At 44.4% G+C, this 25,152-nt stretch overlaps 2 protein-coding genes across 5 annotated transcripts; one reads left to right on the top strand and one right to left on the bottom strand.

Annotated features, from left to right (window-relative positions):
- Positions 1-630: 630 nt before the first annotated feature.
- On the top strand, positions 631-16,297 carry LOC135387931 (interferon-related developmental regulator 2-like). 2 transcript variants are annotated; one of them, XM_064617155.1, is made up of 11 exons: positions 631-840; positions 4,143-4,289; positions 4,374-4,461; positions 6,402-6,687; positions 7,845-7,898; positions 7,969-8,126; positions 10,260-10,368; positions 10,491-10,622; positions 13,619-13,747; positions 14,270-14,359; positions 14,442-16,297. In XM_064617155.1, the coding sequence occupies exons 1-11, from the start codon at positions 810-812 to the stop codon at positions 14,523-14,525; spliced, it is 1,308 nt and encodes a 435-aa protein (XP_064473225.1). In that variant the 5' UTR covers positions 631-809; the 3' UTR covers positions 14,526-16,297. The 2 variants fall into 2 exon arrangements, with proteins under 2 accessions (XP_064473225.1, XP_064473226.1); XM_064617156.1 differs by lacking the exon at positions 631-840 and adding an exon at positions 908-1,079.
- A 3,279-nt stretch (positions 16,298-19,576) lies between these two features.
- Positions 19,577-24,990, bottom strand: LOC135387932 (B-cell receptor-associated protein 31-like). Of its 3 annotated transcripts, XM_064617158.1 has the most exons (9): positions 24,809-24,990; positions 24,661-24,711; positions 23,777-23,890; positions 23,570-23,670; positions 21,753-21,918; positions 20,908-21,031; positions 20,727-20,832; positions 19,990-20,090; positions 19,577-19,877 (listed from the first exon to the last, which is right to left on the bottom strand). In XM_064617158.1, the coding sequence occupies exons 3-9, from the start codon at positions 23,866-23,868 to the stop codon at positions 19,836-19,838; spliced, it is 732 nt and encodes a 243-aa protein (XP_064473228.1). In that variant the 5' UTR covers positions 23,869-23,890; positions 24,661-24,711; positions 24,809-24,990; the 3' UTR covers positions 19,577-19,835. The 3 variants fall into 3 exon arrangements, with proteins under 3 accessions (XP_064473228.1, XP_064473227.1, XP_064473229.1); XM_064617157.1 differs by lacking the exon at positions 24,661-24,711 and having other exon boundaries at positions 24,809-24,989; XM_064617159.1 differs by lacking the exon at positions 24,661-24,711 and having other exon boundaries at positions 19,577-19,874; positions 24,809-24,989.
- Positions 24,991-25,152: the final 162 nt, after the last annotated feature.

The raw sequence follows: 25,152 nt of genomic DNA, 5'->3' as shown, positions 1-25,152 counted from the left end.
AGCAGACTACCAGTGCTACCACCACGTTTTTAACAAATGACGATTAACAAGACCAATGCATAGTGTTAATTAACACGTGCTTCTGAACAATACTCTTCCACCACCTCTGGCAGCCAGCGTCAGTGATATGTGCGCTCAATCCGACGAGACTTCCTTCATGTTTTATTGTTCCGTTCTTTTTTTTTTAGTCTTTTTCCCCGTGCGTTCGTCCCGTAACTGTTGTAGTACGTTCCGCTTCCCTTGTTCGACTCTTGCTCGAACATGTTTTTAACATCCTCTTGGCGACGATCGTTTCTCCTGCAAGAGTTCTTTTTTTCCCAAAGTACCCAAATAAGTACCGAACTCCCGCAAAGGTAAACTTCCCCGTGCCTTGATGCCACATAGGCATTCTTGGCGATGCTTGGCAGGCAAGTATATCTGCACAAACACAAAGGAAATCAACAAATAATAATAACAAGAAGAAATCAACCGCAAGGTATTCGTTAGTTCTACTGTACGGTAACCGCGTAAAATTACGAGTATTTCTTGGTCTAGCGTTTACCTGCAAACTACTGACGAAATTTGACGATATTTTTTTTTTCTCTTGAAAATTCTGGAAACATGCAGCGCCACCCCACCTCACGTCTCTGTGTAGCCGCCTGGCGAGAAGCGATTGCAGTTTTTGAGCTCACCATGTGGATAAAGCCTACAAAATTTCTCAACAAATATTGTAATTTTAAGAAAGAGTTGGAATTCAGATTAATAGCGACCTGTTGCCCATCTTGATCAAGCAGCTATCTAGGTGTTTTTGATTAGAAAAACTGAAGAGGATGCCTAAAGGAAAGAGGAGATCAAAAGCAGGTAAGCGATGCTCCTATGCCTAAAAAGCGGGTACTGCGCGCGACCTTTAGCATTATATTTGTTTTCTGCGGCTAAATATGGCAACATCGTGACTCATCTGTGAATCAGCTTTGTTTACAAACATGTCAACATGTAAACTTTCTGTCCTCAGCGTCAGTATCGGTAGAGAAAATCGGTTTGCTCGCGTTGCCATTCATTCAGTGAGCCATATGCTTTAATGCATCATCAGCCAACTCACTGTAAGTTATGCTAGCGTAGTTTACTATTTAATGACGTTGCTGCTGTTTTAAGTGTTGGTTCCGTGCGTATGGGACTTCACCTAGTATAGATTTTAAAGGGAAAGACAGGTAATAAGTACAGGTATCGTGTTTTCAAGGCCGATTTGCGCAAGGACGTTTCACGTGAGCCATTCGTGTTTGACGACCTCATCCCTGTGCATTTGTCGAACAGGGAAAACGTCAAGTTCCTTTTTTGATGCCATCGTCCCTGCAGGAGCTTTCTGCGCTGAACCCTATAATTTTATGACTGCAGACGGTTTATTGAGGACAGGTAAACGTTCATACAGATAATGTCTCCTGAGCTACAAAGTCGAGCTCAGAACTGTTCTTCCATGCCACAGACGCACTTTTGCCGTCCAACTCATTTCAAGAGGTGCTGGCCGTCTCATTTTACTTCACCGCAGGACGATTAGAAATTGATGGATAAACACAGATAGAAACCAGGTGGCTTCACGACAGTCCCGCGTTAGAAGATTAAAAGAAAAGAAAAAGTTTTATTAGCGGTCTTCATTCTTCGCCTGTGTCTTCTGCAAGTTTTGTGTACTGTCGTCTGTTATTTCATATGACGCACCAAGTTGAGATAACCATCAGAGTTATTCAGCCTGTGTTCTTCGTATGAGTAATAAAGTAATTGTAAACTAAGTCGTGTAAGAATGATGCAGCTCAACTTGCAGCAGTGTCACTTATGTGCCTGCCATGAATGAATGTTCATTAAAACATGATTTTTGTCATTATCTTTCAATTCTGAGACTTTCATGATCAGTGAAAGATTGTTTCCTTCAACTGTGAACATGCTTTGGAGGGTGAACTGCTAGCACTGTTTTACTTTGTGAAGTTTTTAGTGAAGAATTGTGAGAAAAATGACATTCGGTTCTTTGATTATGACTCCACTCCTGCTACTGTAGCAGTTGAAGGTTAATAACCTACCACTATTGTTAGTAAATGACTTCCAGTGCTCTGTGCTTTCAGTAAGTAGGCAAGCAGTGTTTGTGTGTAACTTCGTGTAGCAGTTTTTATTACCCAAAATGACATCATTCGATAAAGATTGTATGGACTTTTCTCGATGGCCTTGCACTGTTTCTGATTTAAGGTGCACTAACTTTGTGCTTCAATTAGTATGATGTAAAAATGCAAATACAATAATTGATATACAGTATATATATACAAAGTAAAATAATAAGGCGTGGACGACAGATTGCAGGAAAGTTAACAAAAACTAGTTTATTTAATGGGTAATCTAACACAAAGATTAAAATATGCTATGCAGCGTTTAAGAGAACGTTCGACAGCAGCACTGTTTTTGCCAGGACAAAAAAGTCGTCCACATCTTATTACTTTACTTTTATTCAACTTCACAGCCGTCTGATGTATCAACCTCTTTAACCTATATATATATATATATATATACGTAAGTGCTCAAACATTGCCGAGCACTTACAAACATATGCTATGCGTACAGCGAAGGAGCTCTGACTATTTCTTTCGGTTCTGTCTAGGGGATGACATAAACACTTTGGCTGAGTTTTTAATATTATGTGAATGTAAAAATGTTTGTGCATTACAAAATATACATCGGTATGTGCAAAGGTATGCGGCTGTTTCACTATTGGGAAACACAAACGTGTTCCTGTCCTGTTCCTTCTTGTACTGTTGTCAAAGTATCCGACAAAGTGTGTACTTGAGTCGTACCTAGTGAGATACCTGATGAAGCGCAGACCCTGCCTCGAAAGCTTGTCAGTAAAACCTTCTGTTTGTCATTTCATTTTTTACTGCCAAAGTAACTGCACCTTTCATTTCACAAGGAGAAATTTTTGCACTTTGTGTGCCGTTAGATAAAACAACTCAAATACATAACATAATATAAAACATATTTGCACTCACACTCTGTTAAGTGTATACTTCATTTATATATATTTATTTATAGGTTCGAGAGGTTGAGATGACAGAAACTAGTTCATTTATGGAGAATTTAACGCGAAAACTACTACATCCCAAGAGACATTTAACAAAACGGTCGACATTTCGGCAGTAGTACTGCCTTCATCAGGACAAGTCAGGACAATTATTTATATATATACAGGGTGTTCAAAATTAAGCTTTCGCTAGCACTTTATAAACGGCGAACAAAAGAAAACTGCTGCTACTTTTTCTGTTCCTTGAGTAAGAAACAGGTGCTACATAATTAGCAGCACCTGTTTCTTACACAAGTAGCATAAAGTTATCATCCGGTTTCCTGTCATCACTGTGTTTTCGTAGCGCTCGTGAAAGCTTAATTTTGAACACCCTATATACAGTCAGACCTCGTTTTATGAACCCTCGATATACGAATTCCCTCAACTTACGAATGGCTCCACAGGAAACCAAACTTTTTCCGTGTATTTTGACCTCGTTTTACGAACCCTCGATATCCGAACTATGAACGGATTATTAGGGAACGGACCCAAAGTAGCCAAGCCATTCTGACCTCGATATACGAACGGGCGTTATGAAGGACAGGCCAATGGACCGGAGGATAATGAAAGTTCCTCAGTACATGCTGCCAAGGTCAAACATACAATGTCCCAACGCCACTAGGTTCCACAAACATGATTCACCATTTCCTGAAAGAATAATTCCGGCGTTTACAGCCGAACGGTTGTGAGTTTGGAACAGGTCTCCGAGATGGAAACATCTTGCCATTCCAAGAGAAGGCGTTCAGTCCTGACAGCCGGTGACAAGCGTGATATTTGCCGTTGGAGACAGTCTCATCCGCGCGCGATACGGTACTTTGAGGACCGGGTGGATGAGTCAAGTGTCAGACTTCTGTCATCTCTTCTAAACAGGATAGACCCTGCCGAAAGTATGGTGCAAAGCACAATTATGCAGTATTTTAATAATGAAACTTATTCAAATCAATTTCCCGTGGTTTTGTGAGGTATTTGTGCACTGCACACCTCGGACCTCGATTTACGAACGATTTTCTGAGAAACGAAGGGTGTTCGTAAAGCGAGGTTTGACTGTATATTTATTTATATATATTGTAAGGTGGAGCTGCAAGGTCCAGGCCGGACGCCTCAGCCACGAACCACAATGGGGCTGCCTCAAGTGATGACGAATCCATCCCCGATACCGGAAGTGTTGCCAGTTGCGGCATCAGTTGCGACTCTAGGTGCGGCAGCGATGCCGGAACAGGTACGTGTCTATCCACGCTCCTGTCCTCGCAATCGAGCGAGGAAATCATGGAGCATGCCCTCATATTGCTACGTTGCCTCGTAGTGGGAGATCCTGACGCTGAAGACACAATCCAGCACGACGACTTTGAAGACAAGCTGAAAGAAGCCATCGATGGCACTTCGCAAAAGAGGTGACACTCAAGTCGTAGCTACTGATATGGAGCTAGTCAGATGATGAAAACTTAAAGAGTTGTCAAACCTACCGTATTTTCATGCGTATTAGCCGCACCGCAGATAAGCCGCAGGACTCGTTTTTAGATACATTTTGAAAATGTTTGTGCAGATAAGCCGCACTCGCAGATAAGCCGCGGGTAATACGACGCGACTGCTTTGTGCGCTAAACCAGTGATGCACATACAAAATCAACAGAGACGCTCAACGCTTGTCAGCGCCGTACTCCCTGCCAGCTGCCCTGTTCGCATACTTGTCCGCGAAGTCGACGACTTTTACTTTGAAGCCGCTTTCGTGGCTGTGCCTCAGCGTTGGAGCCATGCCTCACCTCTAACACCTCTAACCGTGCCCGTGTCCACGAATGCTGCTGCTCTCGTCAAATGAGAACTGATGCTTAGCTGACCACGTTTTATCCCGATATCAGGTGTATTGAACCCTTCCTGTGGGTCTGCCGACAAAGGAGACCGTAGGGAAGGCCATAAACCCTGTCCACATTCCGGTGTCGGCATGATGTATAACAAAGAAGGTCAGTTCTAGTGTTTTACTAAGATCGGATTGTGCCCTTGTTGCGTGTTTTTCATGGATTGACGGGTTAGTCCACTCGAATGTGGAGTGGACCCGCCCCTGTTCGGTATTGTTCGTGCACTGGCAGGGCGGTCCTGTTCCGAAAAACATGAGGCACTGTCGGCCCTTTCGTTTAACCCGGGGTATGGGGAAAGTACCAGGGAAAAATAATCACCAGATAAGCCGCACCCACGGATAAGCCGCAGAGCGCCCGCGAAAAAAATAAATTGCGCATAAGCCGCGGCTAATACGCGTGAAAATACGGTAGTTGCGAGCTTTCGGCATGCAGGAACGACTGACGTATTACTGTTGGATGCGCCGTAGGCAGGGTCGAGCTGTTTGCAAGAGTAGACTTTTGGAAACGTCTCTCTTGTAGAAACTCGATTCCTTGAGGCTCCTAGGGCTGGGCAGTTCTCGTTTGTGTCAAACATACAAGCTTTGCCTTCTCCAAAGTATCATATATCCACTTCTCACACATTTTGTGCTAATGAAAGGTATTGCTGGACACTCGCATGCTGCAAGGTGCTGGGAACATAAAATATTGTTTCCAGTTTGGTATGTGTTTAAAGGGACCGCAAGTCAACGAGAACAACAGCTTTGTTGCAAGATGGTGAATGGGGAGTTTCATTGTCAGGGTGTCATAGCCTTTGAGATAAAGAGGAATGAACGAATATGTATGTTCACGTATTTTTTTTGGTGTTACACTTACACTTTGTGATGGACGTTGCAATGCTCCGTGAGAGAGATAAAGGTGGTTGAAGATTTGAGCTGATTTGAGACACAATAAAGCAGATCAGCATGCTTTGTCACGAATTGGTGGCTGGACTCCTTGGCACAGCAAAAAGCTGAAGTTACTGCTTTGTCGTGACAGCAAGAGCACCAGCACTGAGAACACAGAAGCACAATTGAACCTGTGTACGCAGTAAGGGGATAAGTCGAAAAATCTCAAACCGAGAAAAGGGCCCTGATCTGATTGTCCGTCCCATTGACATACATGCATTTCCCGTTTCTTACCCTCCTGTAGCGGGCCAATAAATTGCAATACGATCCTAAATTTTCTTTGGCAGGTACATACTGGTATGTAGATGTCATTGCAGCAAAAATAGCAAAAAGGGGATAAATCGACGTATCCCCTTATTGCATACAGAGGTTCAATTGTCAACATTTTGGCAGCAAATTAAATCGAAATACTTTGCGCATTGGCTTTGAGCATTATAAGAAAGCATGTGTGATAGTGTCTTTCAAGCTGTGCTGTGTGTCTGGACCGTCCCTTTAAAGTGACAGATTATTGAGAGTGTTGGGTGCTTCTTTACCTCCCTGTCTTATCGTGCTGCAGCGCGAAGGGACGGCTGGCCTGCTTGGAAGCCGTCCGCAAGGCACTCTCCGCCAGATACCTCTACGACTTCCTCGCCGACAGGCCGACGACCGTCAGCGACATGGTGGAGAGGGGTGTGCACAGGGGAAGAGGTGGTGAGGAAGTGGGGCTCTCCGCCACAGTGGGGGCGCTGCTGTGCGTGCATTTTGGAGCCGGAGACGACTCGCAGGCACTGTTCGCGGCGCTCAGGCAGCCCTTGCTCTCTGCATTGGCCGATCCTGCCCAGTCTCCTCACACCAGAGCCAAGGTGTGTGAAGTTTTCCTGCGCCCGTTCGCTCGAGCTGTTTCGAGGATGGTGGGTTCGGTAGTGGTTACGCGGTGGCGGGGCGTACGTTTAAGTTTCCTTCAAAGAAAGACCTCCGAGTGCGAGAACGGTTTGTTTAAAAAAAAAGAAAAAAAAAAGTCACGTTCTTTTTAAATCCTTCGTGTTGAGAACCTTCTTGGACCTCCGGGGGATAATCTGCACTTCGAGAGTATTGAAGAAAAACGACCTACTTTTTCATGTAAATTGTAGAAAAACGTGTACTTAAGAAAAAAAGAGGAAGAGAACCCTGCTCTATACCTAGAGCCTGAAGTTTTAGGGTTTTACCCGATTGTTCCCCGAATTTGCACCCCAAATTGAAGGTTGTCTCTTTAGGGTGAAACCCGATTTTTACCCGGCAAATTGCCCTCACTGGGATGTCTGTAGGAATGCACTAACTAACTTGTTTGGCAGAAAAATGCGGTTACATCACCATTTGTACCAAACCGCTACAATTAGTTTGAATAACTGAGCCCAATTTCTCCCCGAATTTAGCGTACTGGAAGTTTTTTCACCCGAATTTGCATGAATTTAGTGCACACGTGTATTTATCCGAGTTTTACCCCCGAGTGTATAAAAAAATATTTCCCGAAAACTTCAGGCTCTATCTATACCAAGGGGTAAATTCAACTCCTCCTACAAATCTAAGGCTGTCTTAGATAGGCTTAGGCAGGTGTATAATGCCTCTGAGTCTTTAGTCAGTACATTAGTGTACGTAGTCAGTAAGTAAGTAAGTGTAGTGCACCCACATGCTTGAAACTATTGCTTGTACACTGATTGTGAAAACACTCATCAGAGGTGACATACGCTGAGCACATTTGCATGCTTTTAAAGAAAACGTGTAAAACATTGGCGTCGACAAAACGTGAGTCGGCTTCCCCCATCTTACCACACCTTTTTGTGACACTTACGTAGTTACGTTAACTGTCCCAAAAAGGCGTACACCCCGCGCTTTCTACAAATCAGGTGCGATGCACGTTACGCCGTGAAGTTCTGTTTAGGAGCATACATCATTCACTGGCTGACGTACGCGCCTATGACTGTAACTCTTACGTTATCTTGGGAGTATAGCTACAACCGGCACTTTCTTGTCTCGTTGACAGTGTGCCACCTCCCTGGGTTTGTGCTGCTTCATTGCGGAATCCGACAACTTCGTGGTGAGCCTGACGTTTTTCAGCCTCTCCGCGGTGACCTTACGTCGACTGATCGAAAATTGTTCTCACCAAGGTGGTGCAGTCAGCGATGGAAGCTCTTCAGTCGGTCCTGACATCTTCCTCACGCAAAACGATGGAAGGTCAGGCCGTGCTGCAGTCCGCCGCCCTGCTGGCCTGGGGCCTCCTGTTGACTGTCGCCTCAGTGGACAGGGTTCTTGCTGTGGCACCGAGGTGGGGGAATCAAACTGTGTGCATGCACACTCTGTAAGGGGTTAAATTTACAGAGTTCGAGGTAACTCGTTACAAGTAACTCGTTACTGTAACTAAGTTCCTTTTTTTTTGGTAACTTGTAACTTAACTCGGTACTTTTGCGCCCCGGTAACTTTCAGAGGAACTCGTTCCTTTTTCAGGTGACTTTGCCAAAGTAACTTAAGTTAAATTCCAAGTTGTACTTTTAACTCGCCTTTCACTCACGTCCACATATTTTCTTGTTTTCTCTCCGGTTCCTCCGTGGCATTTTTTTACCATAAAACGTGATATTCAACAGGGTGTTTACCAACCTGGAAAACCTGGAAAACAGGGAATAGTCAGGGAATTTTGATGTGACTGGAAAAGTCAGGGAATTGTCAGGGAATTTGGCTGAAAAGCAGCTGAAGTCAGGGAAAATCGCAGGCAAGTGCCGTGATGATGCGCGGCGAATCTCGCGTGCTGACCGGTGGTTGAGAGGCGATGCCGCAGCAACGTTACTGTGAGTAGCAGTTCACCAGTATGACAAGCTCTCACGCAGAAAAGTAGAGTAGCCTCACTAATACTTAATAAATGGTCTGTTTTATGTTGGATCTGGTATCAAAACGTATGGGCAGGCACCAAGTTCCCTTATGTTTTTGTCAATTCGCTTGAAATAGTCAGTGAAAACCTGGAAAAGTCAGGGAATTTGAAGGCTGCAGTTTGGTAGACACCCTGTTCAATCAATGACAGTATTTTATTAAGGGAGTAAGAACCACTACCATTGGGATGAAGCTGAGCCATTGCGCGCCCACGGGGAGTAAGATGCAGAGCGTTCGAATAGACCTCTCCCGGAGAAACGTCATCATGACATTGGTAGACAGACTGAAACCGAAACAAATCGAAAGAAGAGGGCTGGTTCCACGAACAGGGCTTGTTCGCTGCCTCCCATTGAAAGAAAAGTAGGACCGCAATCCCCTCAAGACCGTGGATTTCGGGCGCGACCTTGTTCACCTCTAGCTTCGAGCGTAGTTCAATTCTACCAAATTTTGGCGCCGTCGGACACTATGACGTCATTCGTTTACAAACAGGGAGAGGTCTATTGTTGGACATAAACGAAAACGATCTAAGCGTGTTGCACTCCTCCGCAGGCAACTCAAGGTCTAACTCAACTGCTCATGCGCGCTGCACCTGCGTAATGCTATTTTGTGTCCGAAGTAACTTTGAAGTAACTCATTCTTTTTCTTAGGTAACTTGGTAGCTGCGAGTTATATTTCAGGCAGAAGAACTTCGTTATTAACTTGGTTACATTTTGCACACGGTAACTTAACTTGAGTTCTTTTTGACGGGTAACTGCTCAATCTATGTAAATTTGTGACCTTAATAATGCGTGAATTCGGACAGAGACACATTTGGCAAATATTTCGTGGGACCATAGTTCTGACATTGATCCTGCACCATGGAGATCTTAGGGGTGCCACTTTAGATGTCGCTGTTTTCGGGTTTTGTGGTGTTCCAAGTTGAGGAGGCAAAAATCAGTTTTCATGTCAGGAGCTGTAGTACACTGTAATATTGGGAGGTATCACGCGAAAGAGGAGACTTCCAGGTGGAGAGCACTTCTCACATTGGAAACGAACACACGTTGGAGAGAGGCAGAGCTGAGGGAGAAATATTTTAAAGTTTATACCCACCAAGGGAATTCAGTTGTCAGGGGTCTTCCATAGTTTACCTGGTGATGCTGATGTAAATTGTGGGGGTAAAACTAATTTTGGCATGCCCCTTATACCCTGAAGTAGCGATTGGCCGCAGTGAAATAGTCCTACATACTCCTACTTTCATTTAAAAACAATTGAAAATCCCCAGTGCTGGGTAGGACAAGGACAGAGAATAAAAACGGCAAGGACTGGCACTGAACTGCAAACGAGTGAAATTTTTATTTTTGAGCAAGCCCAAGCAGACACACCTGGGCTTGCTCGAAAATAAAACTTCACTTGGTTGCAGTTCGGTTCCGGTCCCTGTCGTTTTTATTCTCCATCCTTGTCCTACCCAGTACTGTTTTTTTTTTTTTTAATTGTTTTTAATTGAAACATGTACCAACCAGCCCAAACACTCGCTCTGTTACATACTCCTGCTTTCCAGCCAGCTGAAGAAGCTCCAAGAGGTCCTGCAGAGCTCCGACCTAGACTTGCGCATTGCAGCTGGCGAGGTCATCGCTATCATCTACGAGGTGGCCCGTGAATACGACGAAGTGAGCGCGGTTCTTAGTTCATTTATTAATTTCTCGGCCCTCCAGGCGAATTGACGGCCCGGAATGGTGCTGGGAGAATATGTCCCGTGGTTATCCCCTAAGAGGGCTCGATCCCATTACAGGACTTCGAAGATCCCTCAGAAGAGCTGCTGGAACAACTGCGGCAGCTTGCCACGGACAGTCAAAAGTTCCGTGCCAAGAAGGATCGGAGGCAGCAGCGATCGACCTTCAGGGATGTCTACCGTGCCGTTAAGGTACTGGTTGCGCCTGTTAGATGTCACGTCAATACAAGCACCAAACAAAAATGGCCTCCTTTTTTAAATTTATATATTGTCCCCGTAGCAGATGTGTAACTTGACACGCCTATTTTAGCTCTCTGAAATCTGGTTCTTCCAAAAGCTGCCTCCCTCTGCTGAATTTTTGCGTCTGTCTGTTAGACGAGAGTGTGTATCTCAAACACCAGATGAGCTGCCACGCGTGATATAGATAGAGCCTGAAGCTTTAGGGTTTAAACCGATTTTTTTTCCCAAATTTGCACCCCAAATTGAAGGTTGCCCCCATAGGGTGGAACCCATGTTCCACCCTAAGAGAACATGTTTATTTACCCGATTTTTACCCTCCGAATTTAGAAAAAAAAATCGTGAATACTTCGGGCTCTAATATACATCAGAGCCCAATCATAATCGCAGCATCACCATTTGACACCTTATCGTTGTCCATCCTTGACGCCTGAAATCCAGTTTTCATATTCCACCTCCTGGTGGGAGCTGACTGCGTTAGCCACTGGAGTGGTTGAATTGAAGGAAAATATTTCAGCAGTGTTCAACAAAGTGAAATTAGCAATGTTTGATTCACATTCATCCTCAGGGGTGGAAGTGCTGCGCCATTTGCGCCATTCTGCGCCTCGCTGCTTTTCATGCACCAACTTGAGCCGCAACATCAAAGTTGCGCCAAACTACCGCCGAGGTCCGTACCACTCTGGTAACACTGCCAAAAGGGAGTCACGAGCATCCATATCCGCCCCACAATCAACCCGCCCACGAAGCTCTCTTCATATCCAACAAAATCTAAAGCCAGCCAATCCGAGACAATTTGGTTTGATTTCAGGTTGGTTAGGCCGCCAGTCAGGCTCGTTAGGCTTATCTTTGATGGGGTGCGCGGCAGCGGCACTTGCGCTTTTGCGGTTCCTTTTGCCTTTGTCATCTTTTAGGTGGTGCAGGCACGCTGTGCGACGGTGAGCAAAAGTAACGATAGGCATAAGTCACTGCTGACTTGTTTTTTTTTCCTTGTTCTTATCTTCTGTTAGAATCACGGGACAGGGCCCATGTACATTTCAGAAAGAAACACGAAATTCAACGATGACATCTTCAAATGGATCGACCCAAATGGTGACCTCATTTCGTTGTGGTGCCAACCCAGTGTAAAATAAACCGATGTTTACTGCACTTCATGCAGCGTGGCCATATCGTGCACGCTGGTGGTTCGGCTGTCACGCGTCATGCAGCATCAAAGAAACACAGACAGAGACAACGACACACAGACAGAGTAAAGAATCACAGAGACGAGAGTGGCATTCTTCAAGTGCCGAAGCAAGGACCTGAACGCTTTTGAGGCCAGAGCTAACGTACAAGAAAGTTATTTTAAAAGCAGACAGTATTTTCGTACTTTAGGAGATTGTGAACTCTGCACCTTACACATGGGAAGACGTCACACCAGAGATTTTCCCAGCTAGGTTTCCCCATTCAGTGCGGAAGGAATAAACTTTCGTACGTTGTTTCCCAAACTACTACAAGGCGTGCAAAGAACGCCTGGAACGAGAAGCAAGAGAAACAGAACAGAGAACGCGGACTGCTGAGGATGCCCAAAATTTTCATTGAATGTCCAGTCACTGGTCAGCCAAGGTGGCAAGTCACAGGACATGGTGAAGGTGGAGAGTGCGAGCGTTCTACTGAAGGACGCAAACGCAAAATTTCCAAAGTTTCTCCAACGCATTCGAGAGATTGAGAGTAACCCGCGGAACAAGAAAAGGAGGGGATCAGACGAACGTTATACTCTCAGCGCTGCACGAGTAACATGGAAACTATGGATAATTGTACCAATGTAAGCACTGCACATGGCACTCCTCAGTCAACACTAAAACTACAACGTTCTTCTGATTGTGTATTGTGACTGCATTCCTGCAGTGCTGAAAGTTTCATTCTGTACTAGTTTTCACCAGGTGTGTGGGTACGTTTCAACTAATCAAGCCAGCTGGTCAACAAAATATGCACTAGTTTTCACCAGTGTGTGTATGTTTTAACTAGTCGTGCTAGCTAGTCTATAAAATTTTGTACACTGATATTTTTATGTTTACATGAAGAAAATGGTTAGTTTCTCATGATTCATGGTATATCTGGCAGTACATGACAATGTGCGGATCTCAAATCTTCAAGGAACCAATCTGCGTACCAGACGTTCCGGCTCCAAATTCCGGCATGTGTGCTCCAAAATGTAATTTTTCCTGCTCCATATCTCCTCCAGAAGCAGATTTTTGCTGCTCCAATTGTAGCTCCAAAAGTCCTGACACCACTTCCACCCCTGATCCTGCTCCAGGCGGAATATGATAATAATAATATAAGTTATTTCACCAATGACACTTGGTGAGGGGATACAGACAAAAAGCTGCAAAAACTGCAGCTTGACGAGGTCTGACCCCCCTCTGCACACTCGACAGATACAACAAAGCAATGACAAATAGCAGACCAGACGAATTACGGAGTGAGACAATGGTAATGAACACAATGCATTAAGATGCATAAAACAAAAATGCTATGAGAACACACGAAATAATATGACTATCCTTGTGAACATACATGGCCTTTATGGAGCGAATTGGAAGACAGCTGATGTCAATGTTGTTTTGGATATGGGAATTGATGTGTCGTGGAAGATTATATGAAACCAACTGTGAGCCATAATTAGTTTGTGCACACGGTGTGAAGTAGGGCTCATTGTAGCGTAGTGAATAAGAGGTTAATCTCATGGTTAAATTGGCTAGGGCTAGAAAGATGTGATTATTTTGCTTTACTGAAGTTACATATGTAATGGACATACGGTACTTATAGAGATCCATAATTCTGATTATGCTAAATTTCGCAAAGAGGGATCCAGTTGGATGTAAAAAGGGAACGTTTGCCATGTGACGAAGTACCTTGATGTACTATGATCTTGGGGATGGCTCTGGATCAACCTTTTCTTTCTTGTTATTCAGGAAAATGGATCGCCCGACATCACGGTGAAGTTTGGCCGCGAGGTTTTGGAGCTTGACACCTGGTGCAGGAAACTGCAGTACGACGCTTTCTGTCAGGTCATCGGTGCAGGCATCAACTTTCATCTTGCGGTAATGCTCACGATAACGCTTAGAGTCCTCCCTAGCTTTCCGCGAATCGAGCATTCTGCCAAATTAAGAGGAATTGGCCATGCCTCACTGAACGGTCTGTTTCCCCCAGAATCGTGTTTTTTTTTTGCGTAACATATTACACTATTGTGTAAGGATTTCAATCAATCTGCAGCATTTTTTTCAGGTTAAACCCGATTAGTCACAACTGCGGTGCCCGACACAACTGATACCGTTGGCACTTGGTGAACGTGCTGCAACGAAATAAAATTTGACAGGAACTCCCGAAGAGAAATTGCCAGAGTTGAGTCAGATTTTTCTTTGCACACTGGAAACTTACGAAAGGCTGGAAAATGAGAGTCGCTAAGCAGTCTTTAGGAGAATGCTGCAACGTTTTCTCGCTCGCTTTCTCCCGCCCACGGAATCCCGCGGATACGTTAATTTTCCGCCACGGAAAGCTAGGGGCCTTTAATACCGTCGTGTCGAAACGAGCGTCTCACCTGTGCTGTCTTACGTTCGCATCAGGAGAATGAACTGTTGAGAGACATCTTTGAGCTGGGACCACCTCTGACGCAAGAGGATGCCATCATCTCCAAGGTCACAAAGTTTGAGAGGGTAAGCTCCCTCCCCTCTGCAGACTTCGAAACGTGCCATCATCTGTGCACCGTTTTTTTTTTCTTCTTTCCTTCCTTTTCAGCACATGGTGAACGTGGCAAGCTGTCGGGCGAGGACCAAGACCAGAAACCGTCTACGCGACAAGCGGGCCGACATCTTGGCTTAAACTTTGTCATTTCCGCATTGCTCACTTCCCTTAAATTTTCTGTTAACGCCCGACCCCAATTGCCTGAACTTGCTGTCGAAGGGAAATGGTTGGCGTTTTTTTTTTTTTTTTTCTCCGCCTCCGTATGTCGAAGACTTCGCGGACTCTTCTTCCACGGCACATGTACGGCCACGTACGTTTCGGGGGAGATTATACTTTCCGAGGCATTGGACCGAGATGAAATAACCGTGGGTTCAGAACGCGGGCGAGTTTTTTAGGAAACGACAAATTAAGCTTTTTAACACTTTCCAGCGCATACCGCCGCGGTATCTAAAATGCTGTATTTCGGAAAGCATAGTTTAAATCGCGAACCGTTTGTAGCTCCGCCTTAACGTTGAGTTGCTGAGCAATGCGGTCCACATTCTGTCCACATGATATTATATTTGTGCATCTAATATTTAACCTCTCTCAAAAATCTTTCCCACTGCCTTTAATGTCAGCGATGGCATAGCCTTTATCTTGTACACCGTTTCTGTGAGCTTGGTTGTGATCATGTTTTTTACCCTGAGCTGCAGGCTGAATGTTCCTTTTTTTGTACTTTTTTTAATTACTTTTTCTGTCTCACTGCACGTGGCTGCGGACAGACTTCCGATCTGCTACGAAAGAATCGATCTTCGTGCCGAGTTTGGGATGAACTGTGGTGGAGCTGGCCATCGCTTAAGTACGATCCAGAATCGAAATCATGGCATAAAAAAAAGGAAGAAAAAAACAGGAAGGAGCGATTGTTACACATCATGTGTAACGTTTTGGTGAATCTACCCAAGCAGCACAACATCTTGGCCCAATATTGGACCAATATTGGCTAACGCCGGCCATATATTGTGCCAGTATTGTCAATGTTGGTCCAATATTGACCGAGATATTGTGCTGCTTGGGCACAAGATCTGTTTTTCTAGTATTGACAATACCGGCACAATACTGGACCAATATTGGCTATGTCAGCCCAATATTGTGCCGGTATTGCCAATATTGGCAGATATTGCGCTGCTCGGGCACAAGATCTGTTTTTCTAGTAGCTCTCGAATTATCACCTTCTAAGGTATGCCATCCATCACAATGCTGGAAAAAATGTGTGCGAAATGGTGGCCAGCATTCCCCCATGGCTTGTTCCAGGCATTTTCAAATGTTGGCAACCCTTAACTGGACTTCCAGCCACGCACTGTTGCAGCCTTTTTCTTTTTAAAGTTCGCACAAGCCCTCCAGTAACATCTATCCATGGTGCTCTTATCTCTCTATCTTCGAGACTTTGCTTTCTTTCTTTTCTTGCGCTCACTTTTAGTGGCCTTGCCAGAAATATATGCCAGTCTGCAAAAGTCCGACGTCGGCACTTGAGAGCATCTATAGCGCTTAACGCGGTTTGTACTATATATATACATGTATGATATAGTTGCCATTTATAGCATCTGTAGTGTACAGGTCTGTATCTGTGTACAAAGTTTTTCGTTGATTCTGATGCGTAGCATCCATCCCGTGAGCTTGGCCAGAATTTTTTAATGGTTCGAGTACTGCACGAGGACTTTGAAGGTTTTTTGTACAGATAATAAATACTACACCGTTGAGTGAGAGTGGATCTGTACAGTACGGCGTTGCAACTTCCGATGGGGATGCTTGCAGGTAGAGATATGGTGTGTTTTTAGAGCTGCAACAGAGAGGTATATTTTGCCACAGTTTTACTTGATTTCTTTAATGTGTGTTCAGTACAAGTAGGGAATTAAAAATTCGATAGACATCCACGCTGGTTTTCTGCATTAAATCACTGTCGTCTGCATTCAAAACCTAGTGCAGTATGTGCTCCGTGGTGCTGGTGAAAGGGTTCGCTGTTGTCGGCCTCACTGAGGTCGCTTGCTGAGCAGAAAAAAAAACGCGCAATAACATCCGATTGGATCAATAGCACCCAATTTCACCCCGAAATTCACCCCGAAATTTTCAGCTTTGAAAGCAGCACCCCATTTTTCCCCTTCCAAATCCAGGAGGGGAATTTAACAAGAAAAAGTCACTCCCTACTTATAGAGGGCCTTTATTGCGGAGAGGTATCCCCAGCAAACACGCACGAAGATTTTTAGGAAATTCGGTTTCAAATTTTAGGAAATTGAGAGCACTGTGCGAATGAAACTGACTAGGTGTGACTAGCAGTTGTGTATCATAATCGCCAGTATTTATTTCTTATTGTGCATCGTTAATTAGATAAGACTAAATAACTAACTTTCAAGATATTGGTTTAAGTGTTGAGGTGCCAATTGCAAAGTTATTTTTGGCCTAAAGAAAAAGTGCACATACGAACGAGGCATTAATATCGGAATGGTGGATGGAATGGTTCATTACCGTTGTTGCGTTTGAAGATTTTATTTTTTTGTTTCACTTCATTTTTTTTTTTCTCAGCAGCAGAAGCTTGATAGTATCTCGGAGAAAAGGACTGCTAGTCCAGGTTTGCTACCTTGGTGCCTTCGTGGCATAACTGGTTGTCTGTGATGCCAAGTCCTTGTGTGTGCGTGAATAATTACGCGAGCTTACGTTACACTATTTTTTTTTAAACTGTCAGTGATATGTTTTTGTGATTATATCTTGGACAGCTTCTGTAACATGTGAATTGTACAGAATAAAGGACGAATGTAAACACGTGAAATGGTGACAGACCACTGCGAGAATATTGGGAGGAATATATGGGAGGTTTTTGCATATCTGTTCTTCCTGCTCTCTCGATGCTATTAGCATCTAGCAATTTGCTGTCGACTCTCCTCCGTTGTCACCGAAGCAAATTAATGGCACAGTCCGTAGCGTAGCTTTATTTTCACCATTATCATTGCCCTAACCCCAGTGGGAAGTTTTGTCCAGATAAGAAAATATTCGCACATTAATAGAAACTTTTTTTTTCCCTTCAGGCAGGACAAATGTGGTACAGACCACACCAGACCAAATTATCAGGTTCTGCATGTTGTACATTACTGTTACTACATGCGCTACATACGACGGCTTTCGCGTTTCAGCGCTGTAGATAGGGCTTTAGTCAGGTGGCGTCGGTAGCTTAGGTATAGGTACTTGTTTAGTGAATCATCGTGCGTTGCGTAGTCAAGCAAGAGCAGTTCATCGTCAGGTGAGCACAACTATGGTTCTGGCTCATTGAAAGTAGTCACGCTTCAAGTGACCTTCGCAGCCCTGCGACGCCGTCACTACTCCAAGGTTCAAGTTCAGTTCAGTCTTCTATAAGCACTTGCCGTGAAGCTTGCCTCTAGAATTGCTTGAGCTACAATTTCGGCAGTTTCTCTTAGTGACCACTGTGAAAGTGTGACGTCAAGTGCTACAGGTGCGTCCGTCCTCGGGATAGCAAAGTCGATGTGCTTCACGATAAGCTTGAGAGAAAATAACGTAAACAATAATAGTTTGTTTCGGCTCTATGTACTATGCTCGTATGCTACTATATGTAGACCTAACAGTAGAATCTCGATGATACGAATTCTTTTCCGGTCCCGGCCGGAATGCCTATTCTCCCCATGTATTAGAGTTCGGATGATACGAACGCGTTATCTTGCCTTTACGGGTGATACGAATGAGCCCAGGATGCGACAGAGGTCCTTCCCCCGTGACGCGAGAGCGCGCGAGTCATGCTGCTGCGTCTTTCGAAAAGGGAGGGCGTTCCTCACCACGAACTCAACTTACCTCACGTAGCGCAATGCAAGCAATGACTTTCCCTTTGGTGGTGATGGAGGAGATAAGATCAAAGGGATTGCACGGCCCGGAACCTTATCAGCTTATCTCTGTTTTGACCGTTTTACCCCCCTCGCAACAATAAACCGGGAAGCTGTGTGACATCGCTCTGGCGGAAAACAGCGACCAGAACACGTGGAAGGAACATATCGGGACAACTTGTGGCAACATTACGCGTCACCATTCCGCAAGTCGGCTTCACCTAACGCCTGCGTGCTTTAGGAGAAGCTCGCTTTAGACCACTGTTGCGCGACTCGCGGGTGGAAAGCACGTGCTACGTCTTTTGAATCATCTCGCGTATTTGGGCAGCATTGGCCAAAAACGGAGACACAAAAGCGTTACGACCGACCTCTTTCGCTGACAGTAACGGAAAATGAATAGTCACTGTCTATTTGCTTGCCTCAATTTTTATTTTGGTTTGATGCGAATTTCGGATGATACGAATTTTTTCGCGACCCCGTGAGATTCGTATCATCGAGATTCTACTGTACTATAGTATGATGACTCGGTGGAAACATCCTGCAATGAAAATGTATCAAATTCCCCTTTCCTATGGGTAACAGAAAAAATGGTGGTACCGCTTTTCCAAAAATGCATTGTTATTGGTAGGAACAGTGACAGACATGCACATGAAATAGACACAGACAGACAAAATAGAGGCACTGGGCATATTTTCATTACCACCTGTGTTTACTGTAATATTTCTCATACAGTTTTCGGTTTCCGATTCCAACTTAGAATTTTGTTACCGTTTCTGGCAATGGAACAAATGTTATGGAGGCGGTGCAAGTTGCTGTTACTAGCCCTTTCAGTTGTCTGCGTACCTTTTGCCGAAGTGGTGCTTCGAAGTAAGGTGTACACGCCACACGATTTAACGAAATTTAATAAAATCCTACAGAGCGCTAAATCCAGCAGCTCTAGATGGGCACAAGACCACCTTTCAAAGTTGGCGGATAGTCTCTGCGATAAACAATACAGTCTTGCCATATCACAATGAAAAAATCAGGGTTGCGTCCTCGTGCCATGTCGTGTAGATATATATTAGAAAAAATGTCACTGTATATCGGTATAGCCATTACCTGTCAATAATCTGTTTCCAGAAATGCACTAGCGTGATACACATTTCCACTACCAGACCCAATTTTTTTTACGACTTACCATTACACGATAGCTGCTTGGTTCATTCAACATTCCCTTAGTTTAGTGTTTAGTTTTGCAAATTGTAACTATATTGGTGCTTGTGTTGTCATATCTCCTATATGTCCTTCACTGCACTTCCTGTTATTCAAATACGATATACTACCAACAAGCCCAAGGATGAATTTTTTAATGGCTGCAATCATGCTACAACATGTGCACACACACAAAAAAAGCAAGGTAAAAGGAGTGTAGACATTAACGTAAGTATCTTACAGCAGATCGTCAGTGATTTTCCAACACAACCTTGATTAAGAGAAAGTGTGTTACACTCTTACACACACACACTTTACATTGTCGTGTTGACCGTTAAATATTGCCTGCCCCGCAGACAGAGGAACAAAGACGTGGTCTTCGCAACGCTCAGGACTTCTACTTGTCTTTCTTCCCAGATGACTCTCCAGATCCCACCTGCTAATGCACACGTATTGTCGGCATTCGAACGATTTCAAACTCAACGTCTGCAGACACAAGCTGCTTTACTAGTGATACTTCTGCACTACAAATGGCACCGGCTCTGTCTCACCTGTGCCCTTGCCAGTTCCTCGCACAGCCGGTCGTACTCCTTGGTCAAGTTCTCAGCTTGGCCCTTGAGCGCATCACGGTCTGCCGTAATCCGCGCTACATCTGCAACGGGAACGTTTTGAAGTGTGCTATGTGACAAGTAATGTACAACGCTGGTATAGGGCCAGATTAAAAAAAGAAAAAATTTTTTTTTTTAAATTCAAATAAAAATGTTTAAAAAAAAAAAGTCTGGCCTCCTAAATACTGGCCGACGTGGCCAATTTTTGTCTAAATTTCCCCCAATTTTGCACAACCTTAACGCAGTGAGGCAGTGTACAAAAAACACTGTACTCGTGCCCGAAAGTTCTGCAACAGATAATACTGTAGTTGACTGAACCCGATGCTGAACCTTTATGCAACACATACTTTTCTAAATATGTGTATTACAGTACGGTCTTGGTCTGGACATTTACCAAAATTTTATCAGGCTTAAAGCCCGTAACACCCGAATCTGTAAAAATTGGTATCAACATTTGGGAAATCACTCAGTTCGGCACTGATGATGTCCGTCACATGACGGACGAAACGTCTGAGTAAAACTTGTTTTTTTTTTGTTACATTAAGTCTGAGTTCTCTACTTTTTTTGTCCAGTTATCAACATTAGCCTGGAGTTTGCAGATCAGAAAACACCACACAGTTTTTACTCTAAATTTGGCAGCATTCACTTACGAGCAGAGAGAAAAAGAAAGACTAGCCCACCTTTGCGTGCCTTGTCAAGTTCCTCCGTCAGCTCCTTCAAATCTTGCTCGAGCGATTCCGTCTTGCTGTTCCCTTCGTTCTGCTTAGAGCCCTCAGCTCCAAGAGTCTGTCGTGTGAGAAAAAATTTCATATCCCTGTTCCCTTGTTCCCACTGTTCCCTAAAACTACGAAAGCACCTCACCTTGCCCTGCTTCATTAATTTCTGCGCGGCTTCGGTTGCAGACTGCGCCTGACGCATCGAGGCCTGGTTCTCGGCGAGGAGCACCGCCTGGGCGCTGATGAGCGTCACCACACGACGAATCACGCTGCGCGAGAGAAATCGCATTCAGGGTCTACAAGACTGACACTGATAGAGCCCTGCACCATCCGCGGATGGGAGCGGATATCCGCAGATATCCGCAAGATACCTGCGGATTCGGATGAAAATTTAGCACTTCCTGCGGTGTGCGGATCGGATGCGGATGGCTCGAGGTCTGATGCGGATCGGACGCGGATCGGATGCGGATATACCGTGTGCCGCAATTTTTCTACCAGCAATTTCTTTCTATTGCGCACCGACAACGCGAGCGCATGCTCGGGTTCACCTTTGACCACGCATGGCCAAGACGGGAGAGGAGGCATTCTGGCATCCCGAACCACGCGAGCACCGGCGAGGTAGCGTTCCACGCGTTGCAGAAGTCTCTCCATATCGCATTTGTTGAAAAGTTTACCTTTGCTTGTCGTCATGACTCGTGAGTCCTTCCGTGACAGCATGGAGGCATCCGAAATTATACCAACATATGATTCCTGCGGTCTTTACGCGCCCTATATGAAACTTGCGGATCGGATGCGGATGGTGCCTTTTGCTCAGCGGATCGGATGCGGATGTAAACTGTTGTGTATGCTGCGGATGCGGATCGGACGCGGATAACGTGTGCGCGGATGCGGGTCGGATGCGGATGCAAAAAATCTCATCCGCGCAGGGCTCTAGACAGTGACACTGAAGAATGATTGACCATTTGGTGAAAAAGACAATGTGGTACTAACAGCCAGAGGAAAAGTGAGAAACCTGCGATGTAAAAATTGCGCTGGGCACGGAACATTCGCATGCTTTGCTGCATCTCGGCGTCCAAGTTGGAGTGGTGGTGGTGATGGTGCTGTGAAGCTTCCTCCTCGCCATGGCTGCCGTACTTACGCATCTCACGGATTGAATCTGCGCAGGGATTCGTAAACACTGTTCAGTACCAATGCTGCTTCTGGGTCCCTCTCGAGATGCTCTCCGGGAGTCTTGACAGACGGGTTCAGATTTGCCCTGACTTTCACAAAAGAGTTTGAGGTGTAGAATCTATTTCAGCAGGTTCAAGCCAGACAAAATTCAAATTTATCTTGCGGTTGGTTTTGGCTGTCGTGACAGTAGTATTTAAATCGGGGATCTCAAACACACGGCCCCCGTGTGGCCCGCAATGAACCTGCTCCACGGCCCAAAGGCTAAAAAAAAATTGAAACATTAACGAATTAAACAGAACCAGATTATCAGTAGGGAGGGACTTTTTTTGGGTTAAATGCCTTTGTCAGATTCGGGGGGGGGGGGGGGGGGGGGGTAAAAATCGGGCGCTATTTTTAAATCTGTAATTCGGGGAGAAATCGGGCGATAATTGTGCCTTCGGGTGTTATTGTTTCTCCTCTTGTCTATTAAGTCCTTTCCTAATCTCTCTTTTATTTTATTTTTATTTTTTTTGCGGTATCGTGACATCCCAGCGGTATTTCCCGAAGGCATAGACAGTGTTGACACACATGGGCGTATTGCTGGGAACGTATGTGACCCATTCTTACATGGGTTACACGTGGCGACCTTTGTTCGTCTTCAGTGGAAAACGTCACTTGAGGATTTCATAGTGACGGGAATTCGGGGAGAAATTGGGTTGAACCCGAATTGGTCGGAGGTCAGTTTCGGGTGGGAATAACCGGGCGGAATCCGGTTTAACCCGAAAAAGTCACTCCCTAATTATCAGGCATTGCTTCTACAGTTACCCTAAGTTACACTAAGTTAAATAGTGACACACGAAAAAAAAAGAAAGAAAAAGATAGATAGAGATGGAACAGTTATGTATAGAGGCCACTGTATTTTAATGTGATATATAAGTCATATTAACGTAGCAAACTGAAAGCCATTCATTATCAACAATGTTCAGCTAGCTGTTTCTATCTCATTTTTCTACAATCGTTGTACTTCTTTTGAACATAGGTAACAATACAGCGTAATAGGAGATGTAATTTCAGTGCTCTGCATTTGTCTCGAATTGTTTTTAATATTTTCAACACCTACTTTGGAAGGACAGCCCATTTATTTCTCCTGGTGTGTCAAGTGGACTTTTTCAGTTAATGAGTTCTCCACCTTCTGGTTCCACAATAGAAGCACTGCTCCTCTGTTTTTGTGTTTATTTTTATTTTAAAGACAAAAGGGAGATGCAAGCTGGTATGAACTTATGAGAAATAGTTCTCTGTTTTGTTTGACTGTCTCCCTCTGTGCTCTTCACCATGTATTTTTATTTCATGGTATACGAGTTATTATTAGTAGGTTTCCGACTATTTCTGTTGCTATACTGTGCATAGTTTTTGTTGGGTCTACAGTTATCCGTGGAGGACTTCATATTTACGTTAAAAAAAAAGTGAGGTTCGCTTGGCAATTTTCGAAGTTCGATTGAAACAAATAAATTTCCGTCAATTAAAAACCATCCAAAGCCTTCCTAAATGGCGGCAGGAATACCGAAGGCAATTTGCCCAAAGTCGCCAGTTAGAATTTTTTATCACTGTAGGTGAAAAACCCTGTATTGTACATTCATTAACTTCTGAGACTGGCTTACCAAAGAAGAAGAGAAGCAGAACCACGATCATCACGGTGAAGTATATATCAGCCTGAGCACTCAAACTTTTTAAAAACCTAGATTTGAAAATGCGGTTCCATCTGAAACAACATCGATGCGCAAATGTGAATCACACGCTGTGCATCGTCAGAAAAAAAATAAACGACGTGTTGCATTACACGTCATACCAGGTGGACCAGTACTCACGCTTTTGGTGACACAAACGGAATCATAAGCAGGAGCACTACGGCTATTTCCGCGTACAGAAATGCAGCTACTATCGTCCACTGAAAGCTCATTTTTGCTTCGTTTTACCTGGGCCTGAAAAGCACGACGAGAAAAAAAGTCATACACTTGCAAGATCTATGTATACGTTGGGCAATTTTTTTTTCCAGAGGCCACGAAAAAGAACAGACACGCGTTCATTGCGGATCTATACCACCGGGTTGCTTCCTAGCCATTCTCACGTTATGATATTTATTATTGTACATACATCACACATGCGAGTATTGGCGTGGCCGGACTTTGGAAGAGAAAGAAGACATTTCAACATTTCGCTTCAACCAAGTACTTCTCCAGCCACTGCGTCCCTCTATGTAAACATGGCAGGTTCGTGTATTTAGTTCGGAGATCAAAAATCGCTAAATGACGAAAAAAAGAAAAAGAGGAGGAAAACGACGAAGACTGGGATATTCGGTTTTATGCGTGCTGTGTTATCTTATGCCTGCATTTGAACACACTGTATGATGATGCGAGGCCGCATGCTGTAATATCTTGCTCTTCTTGCTGCCACTGTCGCAATGCTACCAATGCTACCGTGGCAAGCTACTCCACGTTGCCTGTGACTCATACTAGCGCCTCAATGTCAAGCTGCACTAAATAGACCGGGCACCATGCGGATATTTTTAGAAGCAGACATTCCTTACAGCATGACCCCGAAAAGTATATCAACATAATCATCTTTAAAATACGCCCAGCGGCGTGAAAAGACATCGCCTCCATGTTTATCAAAAGTTGTCGTTTTCGGTAAGCTTCAAACACAATAAAAGATGCGGCGCAATTTCGAAGCAACGACAGTTATCACGACTTACCAAAATGTGTTACTCGTTCACCTCTACAGATAATAGGATTGCGTTGTCACTCTATAAGCAAGGCAAGCGGAACGAAATATTCAAGAATTTCTTCACGACAAACATGCTCAAAAATTTGTTGCGGTCGAGCGATGCAGTGGACACTTACCTCAGTGTCGGCCTCAGCACTCAACTATAGAATGAAGATCAGTCGTACTTATTCGTTAATAAATATCGTAGGTCCCTGTCAACTGCAATCATAAGCCGACCGACACCGTGACACTGCCCACTCGATACCGAAATTATTTACAAGGAAAACAGTAGCGGAAGCGAGCATCAAACGTGAGCAGGTGTGACATTCTGTGATTGGACGAGATGTGTCACGTGAAAAAATACAAAAAAGTTCAACAACGCGGTGAACACAACGATGAAGATGATCATAATAAACATTAGTGACCCAATGCAGTATTACTTTTCTATACATTCACATGTCGAACTACAATGATGCAGTAA

This window comes from Ornithodoros turicata, chromosome 3 (genome assembly GCF_037126465.1).
Source record: "Ornithodoros turicata isolate Travis chromosome 3, ASM3712646v1, whole genome shotgun sequence".
In the NCBI taxonomy this organism is placed as follows: Eukaryota; Metazoa; Arthropoda; class Arachnida; order Ixodida; family Argasidae; genus Ornithodoros; species Ornithodoros turicata.
The sequence above is the reverse complement of the archived record's forward strand: the minus strand, read 5'-3'. Positions and strand labels throughout refer to the sequence as shown.